The 10,762-nt window shown below is 36.0% G+C and overlaps 1 protein-coding gene across 2 annotated transcripts; it reads left to right on the top strand.

Annotated features, from left to right (window-relative positions):
- Nucleotides 1-95: 95 nt before the first annotated feature.
- LOC127641842 (annexin A1-like) lies at nt 96-8,183 on the top strand. 2 transcript variants are annotated; one of them, XM_052124661.1, is made up of 13 exons: nt 96-191; nt 795-862; nt 1,350-1,461; nt 2,408-2,502; nt 2,727-2,840; nt 3,418-3,508; nt 3,591-3,670; nt 4,753-4,809; nt 5,610-5,703; nt 6,831-6,926; nt 7,269-7,327; nt 7,682-7,804; nt 7,932-8,183. In XM_052124661.1, exons 2-13 carry the CDS (start codon nt 809-811, stop codon nt 7,986-7,988), a joined length of 1,032 nt encoding a protein of 343 aa, XP_051980621.1. In that variant the 5' UTR covers nt 96-191; nt 795-808; the 3' UTR covers nt 7,989-8,183. The 2 variants fall into 2 exon arrangements, with proteins under 2 accessions (XP_051980621.1, XP_051980625.1); XM_052124665.1 differs by lacking the exon at nt 96-191 and adding an exon at nt 559-688.
- Nucleotides 8,184-10,762: the final 2,579 nt, after the last annotated feature.

Below are 10,762 nucleotides of genomic sequence, written 5' to 3'. Positions count from 1 at the left end.
CCTACAGTTAAAGGTGTGTGTGCAGGAAACATTTTAAATTATAGAAGTCCAACAGGTACAACCAGAACTATTTCTAAACCCTCCACACACCCAAAATATTTCCTATGGGTGCAGTTGAGGTATAAAAGGGCCAGTTCTGTTCCTAAAATATGCACTTCTGACCATCTCTCACAGACTTCACAGGGGAACAGGTGAGATTAAGTATCTTTTCATTTTACATAATCTTGGGGAGCTTGTCTTAATTCATTAAGATAGGGTGAACATATTTCTGGTATGCTCTATTAGTATAACATATTTATATATAAATAAATTTATATTTCCAACATTCTTTTGAATGTCCATGTACAAAAAAATAAAATATTTGATGCCATGATTTGGCCAATAGTTGCTGCAAGCCTCTTATAATCAACCAATTGGTGTGCGAGAAGGCGGGACTTACAAAGTGGGCTTAAAGCAATGCAAATATGCGTGCACACAACTAAGTATTTGACCAGATGCACATCATTATGCGACTAAAGCCAAATCCCAGACATTTTCTCAAATTTTGAAATCCCAACTGGACGCTTTTTTTTTAAGGTCCGAAAAATAGGACATGTCCGGGAAAAAGAGGTTGAATGGTCACCCTACATTAAGTCCAACATTTCCAAATGATGCATTATTTCAAATGTAGTGAATGACAACATTGATGGTATAGTATTACATATATAGATTTACATACTTGATCTAGACCATGATTGCATGATTGTTCATAAACTCTTAAGATCAACCTTATTCATTTGCTTAACTCTTTATAGCTGCAAAGCACAAGATGGCATTCTTCCAGAAATTTCTTGAGGACATCAGTAATGATGACAGTACCAAGGTAAGCAAAGTCTTTATTACTCTTTATTAATTGGTATTTTTGGTGAATGAAATCTGTCAACACAATCTGACCATATTTAATATCAAAATATGAATTTTGTAAATTTTGTAAAAAGAAAATAGACTTTTTTTTTAACTAAGATTTTGTTTTAATAAATATATTTTCATGACAATCAAGAACATTGCCCTCAAAATTGTCATTACCATAATGTGTCCAAGTATTTTACTATAGGTATTTATATACTATTGTATATACTGTGTGTATATATATATATATATTAATGAAAATAATGCCATGATCCAAAATACTAACAAACAAATCTTCATTAATAGTATTTATGATGTTTTATATTATTATTATTTCAGTTATTATTTTAGACTATTATATGGGATGAAATATGACCTGGACAAGTTTTTGATAGGATTTGTCTTGGTCTGACTTTCAATGGCTGTTGAACTTGAATGTGTTCTGCTAAATGTTTTATTAGGGTTGTAAAGGTGGTCCCACTGAGACAGCATACTTTGGAACAGTCAAGGCTGATCCTAACTTTAATGCCCAGAATGATGCTTCAAAGTTGAAGAAAGCCATTGAGACAAAAGGTAAGGTGGAAATATCATGGGAAATTTGAGTTTAAACACATACAATGTTCTCATGTTCTTGACACTGCAGTACAAGTTAAATTAATTATACATATGAAAGGGGCACTGCTGCATTTGTGTGTAGTTGCAACAGATGTTGTGCAACAGAGAAAAGATGTGGAGGACACCACACCTACTGTACATTTTGTAAGATTATTAGTAAAGTTAAACAGGAAATGTGACACACACATATTAAGTATGTATCATCCAATATGTGGCCTTGTTGTGACTTGAATAATTAGGCTTATAGTTGTATTGCTCTTAATTATAGGCTTCTTGTACACCATGCAAAATTGCCCTATTACAAACCAGCAGACATGGGGACTTGTGACTTGGTGACTTGGACTCGAGTCGACTCGAGTCGCTATTTTTATGACTTGTGACTTGACTTGACAAAAAATAAAATTGTTTTATGGACTCAATGTTGAAAATTTAAAACATTTCAAACACTGTTGGCAGAAGTGAAAAATAAATAATTTTATGAAGTTACAATTTTGTTTGATTCCATGATGTATTTTACTGAACACGAGTATTGTAATTTACTGACAGTTACTTATATCTTGTCTTTTCACTTTATTATGATCAGATTCTGCAGGTAAAATTACAATAATAAGGTGACTTGACTTGGACTTGACTTGACATAGCCTGTGACTTGACTTGGACTTGACTTGACATAGCCTGTGACTTGGACTTGACTTGCCCAAGAAAAAAATACTTGGGACTTACTTGAGACTTGAAGGTTAAGACTTGAGACTTACTTGAGACTTGCACATGTGTGACTTGGTCCCATCTCTGCAAACCAGGTTCATGTCAAGGTACATTCAAATTACTTTGTGGTTTGTTCATAAACACAGTTGTTCATATAATAAGCAGCAGTGATTATGCTTTGTGTTTTGCTCTCGTGAAGGTGTGGATGAAGCCACAATTGTGGAGGTGATTGCAAAGAGGAGCAATGCACAGAGACAACAGATCAAAGCAGCTTATCAGCAGAGTGTAGGAAAGGTGAGAACACACACAACAGTTTTTTGTTTTTTCCTTTTGCCACATCTAGTCAAATGTTTGGACACAGTTCTTCACAGTTCTCGTTCATTTATTTATCTATTTATTTAAATTCTACTATGTTCCATATATCAGAATACATTTTAAGACACTAGAACAATTATATAAAGCAAAACTCTTATTTTTATAATTTGTTAATAGTTTATATATACTTATGCTTCATTCAGCCTCTAGCAGATGATTTGAAAAAGGTCCTGAAGTCAGATTTTGAGGAGGTGGTCCTGGCCTTGTTGATGACACCACCTGAGTTTGATGCTTTAGAAATGAAAAATGCCATGAAGGTACAACATAATGTCCTTGTCTGGAAATTACACAGTATTATCACAAGTATATATTATTGTTTCATTCTCAAGAAATGGTGCCATTTGTTCTATATAATGTATGTATGTATATATATACAGGGTTGGGAGGGTTACTATTGAAATGTACTACAGATTACAGAATACATGCTGTAAAATGTAATTTGTAATGTATTTCGTTAGATTACTCAAGGTCAGTAACATATTCTAAATACTTTGGATTACTTCTTCAGCACTGGTAGATTTTTTCATTTGTTTTATATATATATATATAAAAATCTAGATTTAGGTATATTATTTTTTTAATTCTATTTAAATCTCATTAAAGTCATGGTTGGCTGATATCCCAATGAAAAGAAATGAAACACAATTTCGTTTGCATTATATAATTAAAAAGAGTTAAATTTGTAAATCCAATAATGTGACTAAGTCCAGTATCCTTTCTTAATTATATCAGTGGAGACACACATCGAGAATGACCGTACACTGTATTTACACAACCATCCAATGCATGATGTTTTATACTTGAATGACTTAATTGTATTCATTTGATAATCAGAATCTTGGGACAAGTGAGGCTGTCTTAAGTGAAATTCTGGGGACCAGATCAAACAAGGAGATCACAGCGATGAGGAATACTTTCAAAGAAGGTAACCAGAACACCCAAAAGTCATGTTTTCTTTCTTTTCTGCAGATATGAGTGTAAGGTGTTTACCTCTTCTTCTTTCACAGTGTATGGAGAGCTGTTGGAGGAAAATATTAAAAGTGAAACTAAAGGACATCTTGAGAAAGCTTTGGTTGTCCTTTGCAAGGTAGAAATATTACTTTATGTAGCAGTGTTGAGAAGTAACTAAAAATAGTGATGCTAATAACTACAGTCATGATAACACTTGGAATGATTTAGCATGTTAATGTTGGTATGACATAGCTATGCTGCTGCTGCCGAGCAAGTACACAGACTTGCTACTGCTTGAACACAGACACAGACATACGCAGACATACTGAGTTAAGCGTGTGGACATGCTGCTGCACAAGTAGACAAACACAAGACATGCTGCATCGAGCATGTAGGACATGCTGCTATTGTACAATTAGATATACTTACAATCCCCCAACAAAGCAGGAAAACTGTGCATACACATACAAATAATACAAACTCTCAACAATACAGATCTAGCACCAAGACTTTTGTACTGCTGCTGTTCCAAAAAGCCATATGCACCGAGTGTAGATGGACAAATGCCGCAACTCAAGTTGATTTGCTAATAGAGTGCAACTCGAACGACTGCCTACACATGCGAACAGATTGGCTTAACAAATCACGTGTGAGCGAGCCAATTGGCTAACAGATAACAAGTTCAAAGAACCTATCAGCTTGTGCCATGTAGAGTTTTATGCCTGAACATTTCACATTTCAGAAGCATGACAGTTTTTCAGCTGTTTTCAAAACAGTGTTGCTTTTCCAATCACACAAGACCCTTTTTCAGACAAAACGCAACATGTTCCTATTCATATTGTATTGCGCACACATTTTACTGTAGAGTGAACTGAAGCAACAATCAAATGTGCTGTCCTAAAGTGTCATATGCAGCATTTGAAAGTCTGATTCATTCTAGCGAATTGGTTCATTTGGACGGTTCATGCAAATTAACTGATTAAAATAATGGGTCTTGGGTTAATATAAAATATGCTGTATTCTAACTTTTGTTGCATTAGTGCAAATTTATCTTTTGAAGTATAATGGTGTTACCCTAAACGAAAAAGATTTCTCCCTTAGGTTTCTTCAGTGTAATTAGAAGCTTAGTGTTAGCCTAGGAAACTACAATTTTAGTGTGTATTTATGTGTATTGACTAGATTGTGAAATATTACAATATCACTGTCTCTTAACTTCAGGCTACCAGGAGTGAAGATTTGAACATTGATGAAGCACTGGCTAAGAGTGATGCAAGGGTAATGATTCTTTAATTCGTCTGTGGCAGTTGATCAAATCAGCACAAAACTTCTATTCAGTAACTTGACTCTTTACATCCAAATCTACAAAGTGAAACCAAGCATTTCATTATGACCTACTGTGCTCATAGAAATTCTATTAAGCCTTATTAAATGGTAAAGGAATATTTCACCCCAAAATTATCTCATAATATACTCACCTGCAAACTGGTAAAACTATGACTGTCTTTCCTCTGCGGAACACAAACAAAGATATTTAATTGGAGATACGATATGAATATATCTATACAATGCAAGTCAATGGGGTCCAAACTTTCAAGCTCCAAAAAAGACATGAAGGCAGTATGAAGGTAATTCATGCAACTCTAATGTATGAAGTGATATGATCTGTTTTGGGTGAGAACATACCAAAATGTATCTTCTTTTTCACTATAAATGATCATGATTTGAAGCTCACATTTGCACTTCCTCATGCTTGATGCATGCACAGAGCGCAAGGAAGTGCAATTGAGCAGTAGTGCCACAATGTTAATTGCAGCAGGCAAATATTTCTGACTTTTGTAAATATGGCACAATCTATAATGAGCTTAATGTGAATAGAAAGGAGGTGTGTTTGTGCTAAAAAGTATGACAGTGACTATTAATGATGGTGCATTTAAATATGTATGGTACAGGATTCTTCTAGCACATATAGTATCTGGTATTTGCTCCATAATGTGAAATAGGGGCAGTAAAGTATACATTAGAGTTGAAAACATTAAATATAAACTTGCTTTGACTATGGTATGATGTTGTCTCAGGCTCTATTTGAGGCAGGAGAGCATCGTGTTGGCACTGTGTGCTCTGTCCTGATTGATGTCCTCACAACCAGGAGCGAAGCTCAGTTGTGCAAAAGTAAGTAGAGTTGATTTTCCAACCTAATCTCATAGAATAAACATTACTATTAAGACATTTTTGCAAACTGACTTTATGTGTTCCGCTTTCGTTGCAGTTTTGTTGTGAAATGTACACTAGAGGTGTTAAAACATCTGTGCGTTTTATTCACTTTTACACAAATAACAATTACAACAGCGGATTATGACTTTATATACACATATTTTTCGCATTATTACTCACGAAGTGCTTTTTTTTTATATCAAACACTTTTACTATAACGCATCATTTAAAAAACAATACATTTTAATATTTGTATCAAAGACGCACTGACATTTACACACATATTCAAACGTGATAAGCTTGCGCAGTAGCTCTGAACTCCAAACTCTGAAGTCTGCTATTCGAGCTTAGCCAAACACACAAGGTGGCACGTGAGACGAAAGTGTCATAGAAGCGACAAAAAGGAAGTGTTTGCTTCAGAAAATGTGCTTATTATTTATCATTTTGTTTTAGGACACTGTCAGTTAGGTTTAGGTGTTAGGGAAGGATGTCTGTGTTTCTCATTTGCTTTTAGGACACTATTGGTTAGGTTTAGGCTAAAGTTTTAGGTTAGGGAGGTACGTTTTACTGATTAAAACCTCTATCTAATATTCAACTTAAAGACCTTGCCTAATTACAACGCCATTTCACTCACTTTTGGCGCCCCGCTGGACATTTCACTGGGAAACTGCATCAAAACATGTAATAACGCACATAATTTAGTTTTGCAAACATGTTGCCACGGTTACATAATTTTCATGAGATCAGGCTGTGAATTTCCCAGAGATTCATCCTCGAAATCCTCTAAAAAATGTATACATACAAGCATACACACAAACTGTGACACAGCCACACACACACATATACAAGTATGCATGTTGTTGTTGTTACCTGTGGTTTTCAATGATAGGGGGGATGTCACAAAACCTTCACACAAGTCTCGTGTTGGCTTAATGCACGATTATTATATGGTTACATTGTTTAGTAACATTGCATTAATTGCATTTAGTTGAGAATCACTGGATTAGATATACTGTATTACCATTCTAATAGACAGTGTAATTCACATGTTCTTTGTAACAGTGTTATTTAAAATGCATCTGCAGTTTTCAAGTATTACGGCCAATACAGCAAGCAGAATTTTGCTAAAGCCCTGGAGGGTGAGCTGCATGGAAGCCTAGAGGACTGTCTGATCACCCTAGGTAAGGATACAAGCCTTCAATTTAATCTGTGTGTATGTATGTGGGTGTGGGAGACACTCAGGCGACACATGTTAAATGCTTCAATTGCCATCTGAATGAAGGCACTCAACAGAAACATGTTCTAAAGTCTGTTCACATGAAAGTAGCTTATAGAAAAGCCTGTTTTTCCAGCTTTGCATGTTGAGGGCTGTTAAGGTCAGCACTATCACACAAACCCTTTTCACACAAAGATACAAAAGCCACTAAATTAAGTTGTTGGAATTCACATCTTCATTTTTGTGCACACAAATGCACACACACACACAAACAACCTCACAATGTTTTGCTTCTTTCATGATGTAGTGAAGTCTGCTTGGAACAAACCTGCCTACTTTGCAGAAAAGCTCCGCTTGGCTATGAAGGTAAAGATGCAAAGCAATTCCTGGAATGAAATCCGGTTAATCCATTTTGTTACCCATATCTGATTTTCTGATTACTCTTTATCTGCCATAAAATTGTCTGAGTGTCAAAAACTTAAAATGTCTGATGCCAGGGGACGTTACAGCTGAAAAAGATTTCAAAGTTGGTCAGCTGTATGTTTAAAGTTACCACCAAAACAACTATATCTCGAGCAACAGTTTAATCTGTTCTTAAATTTTACAATTTCTGTCGTTTTTTCTGCATGTTCTTGGAACCCGATATTTGTCGTTTGTTGCTATATTTTCAATTATTTCTAAATTTTTCACATGAATTTTACTGTAATATGGACTTTCTAGGGATTAGGAACGAACACTGACACACTGACTAGAATCATTGTAAGCCGTTCAGAAATCGACCTGCTGAAAATCATTCAAGAGTACAAGAAGATGTACGGCAAAACCCTTCAGGAAGACATTCTGGTGAGTCTCCATTATTCCGAATGTGTGGTTTGAAACGCTTTTGTATTAAACTAAGGATTCTCAAATCTCTCATTTTTTAAATCAGCATATCTCAATAAAAAGTGTATTTGTGTGTTTGGTTTTACAGAAGGAAACTAGTGGAGACTATGAGAAGATTCTGCTGGCTCTCTGTGGCACTCAATAAACATCTCTTACTCAACTAGATCACATAAAATGCGTGGCAATTCATCAATTCACACATTGTATTCATTACTATGTAAACACAACTTAATATCCCTATGGTGTAGTTCTTTAAATGTGTTTCATTGGAATATAGGTGACAAATATCAGTCATTTTGTATTGTGTTCCTTGACAAATAAATTCAGTTGGACACTTGAATGATTGCTTTTTTTTGGAAATACATTAAAGTAACTTTCATAATCAAGTTAATAATAAACATTATACATAACAAGCCATAATAATTAAGTCGTTGTATAATGCTGTCAGTCAAATATGAATATTTATGAAATATTTGATGCGTGATCATAGATGCATGACTTTTCAAACTATTTGAATATTTTGAGTAAAAAGTAAAAACATGAAGCTGTTTACATTAGGAGCATTTTGTACACTTTTACACTTTTATATATATATATATATACACACTCACCTAAAGGATTATTAGGAACACCTGTTCAATTTCTCATTAATGCAATTATCTAATCAACCAATCACATGGCAGTTGCTTCAATGCATTTAGGGGTGTGGTCCTGGTCAAGACAATCTCCTGAACTCCAAACTGAATGTCAGAATGGGAAAGAAAGGTGATTTAAGCAATTTTGAGCGTGGCATGGTTGTTGGTGCCAGACGGGCCGGTCTGAGTATTTCACAATCTGCTCAGTTACTGGGATTTTCACACACAGCCATTTCTAGGGTTTACACAGAATGGTGTGAAAAGGGAAAAACATCCAGTAAGCGGCAGTCCTGTGGGCGAAAATGCCTTGTTGATGCTAGAGGTCAGAGGAGAATGGGCCGACTGATTCAAGCTGATAGAAGAGCAACTTTGCCTGAAATAACCACTCGTTACAACCGAGGTATGCAGCAAAGCATTTGTGAAGCCACAACACGCACAACCTTGAGGCGGATTGGCTACAACAGCAGAAGACCCCACCGGGTACCACTCCTCTCCACTACAAATAGGAAAAAGAGGCTACAATTTGCAAGAGCTCACCAAAATTGGACAGTTGAAGACTGGAAAAATGTTGCCTGGTCTGATGAGTCTCGATTTCTGTTGAGACATTCAGATGGTAGAGTCAGAATTTGGCGTAAACAGAATGAGAACATGGATCCATCATGCCTTGTTACCACTGTGCAGGCTGCTGGTGGTGGTGTAATGGTGTGGGGGATGTTTTCTTGGCACACTTTAGGCCCCTTAGTGCCAATTGGGCATCGTTTAAATGCCACGGCCTACCTGAGCATTGTTTCTGACCATGTCCATCCCTTTATGGCCACCATGTACCCATCCTCTGATGGCTACTTCCAGCAGGATAATGCACCATGTCACAAAGCTCGAATCATTTCAAATTGGTTTCTTGAACATGACAATGAGTTCACTGTACTAAAATGGCCCCCACAGTCACCAGATCTCAACCCAGTAGAGCATCTTTGGGATGTGGTGGAACGGGAGCTTTGTGCCCTGGATGTGCATCCCACAAATCTCCATCAACTGCAAGATGCTATCCTATCAATATATATATTTCTAAAGAATGCTTTCAGAACCTTGTTGAATCAATGCCACGTAGAATTAAGGCAGTTCTGAAGGCGAAAGGGGGTCAAACACAGTATTAGTATGGTGTTCCTAATAATCCTTTAGGTGAGTGTGTATATATATATATATATATATATATATATATATATATATATATATATATATAATATAAAAAAATATTCAGATAATTAAAGTGCATTACATTCTTGTAGCAGAACAGTTCATCATTGATAAGACAATACAAAATGCGACTTTAGAATACAATGTATTGTTTACTACCATATTACTGATCATAAGTCGATCATTGGCATACAGTTCACAGCAATCCATTTCACAAGTGAATTTGTCAATCAGTCTGAGATTCATTATGAGGGTTTGTTTAAGAACCGTCAATGTACACCTGCGTCAGACATTTTTTTTTTTAAGAAACAAGCCAGGGGTATACATAGGGTGACCACCTGGCTATTGCTTTGTTGCAGGTCAGCAGACCTGATTTTGCGGGACAATGCGGGACACGAGGGAGAGATAACTTAATATTATTGTACTAGGTGAATAAATATTTATTTTATATTAGATGTATTTTTGCAGTGATGTTAAATGTTAATGACGGCGCTGTGAACATCACTCAGTTTGGCATAAGGTCTACGATACAAACTCATTTTAACAGCTCAGACCTACTCAATGTAAATATAATGAAGTGAAAATAATAATCTAATCGTTAAAAAGCACATTTCCAAATAAGCACATCAATTCCATTATTAAAGACTAGAAAGATTAAATGCGATCTTACCAGATTTAGTGCATCTTGAATTAAAATTTTTTGTCTGATCTGGCTGCTTCAAGTTGGGCCTTCTCATTCATTATGACTGTAGAACTCCTGGCAGGTGTAGGTGTTCACTTTCACCAGGATTTCACTTTTGATGAGGTCCACGGGTGCTCAGTTACTTGTCTCTGTCCACGCAGCGGTCATCAGTGAAAACACCCTCTCCACGAACGCGTTGGTGACAGGAATGCTCAAAGCCAAAGATATCAGAGCTGTCATGTTTGGGGCACTGAACTGCTTCAGCAGAGCTGTCCGTGAAACTTCGGTGGCATACCCTGCACTCTCCGTTTTTAGGGTCACCTGTAACTGGTTTTAACCATGTATATATTGTCTCCAATTCTTTATTATAGGAACAAAGACACCTTTTCTTCTCGGGAGCTCCGGATA

Source organism: Xyrauchen texanus, chromosome 4 (genome assembly GCF_025860055.1).
Source record: "Xyrauchen texanus isolate HMW12.3.18 chromosome 4, RBS_HiC_50CHRs, whole genome shotgun sequence".
Classification (NCBI taxonomy): Eukaryota; Metazoa; Chordata; class Actinopteri; order Cypriniformes; family Catostomidae; genus Xyrauchen; species Xyrauchen texanus.
This window is presented reverse-complemented; position numbering and strand designations above follow the sequence as displayed.

Excerpts from the sequence above, each read along its gene's own strand:
- LOC127641842 (XM_052124661.1), top strand. The coding sequence starts at position 809 with ATGGCATTCTTCCAGAAATTTCTTGAGGACATCAGTAATGATGACAGT. Across the intron at positions 4,810-5,609 it reads TGGCTAAGAGTGATGCAAGG|GCTCTATTTGAGGCAGGAGA; the intron begins GTAATGATTCTT and ends ATGTTGTCTCAG. Across the intron at positions 5,704-6,830 it reads CGAAGCTCAGTTGTGCAAAA|TTTTCAAGTATTACGGCCAA; the intron begins GTAAGTAGAGTT and ends ATGCATCTGCAG.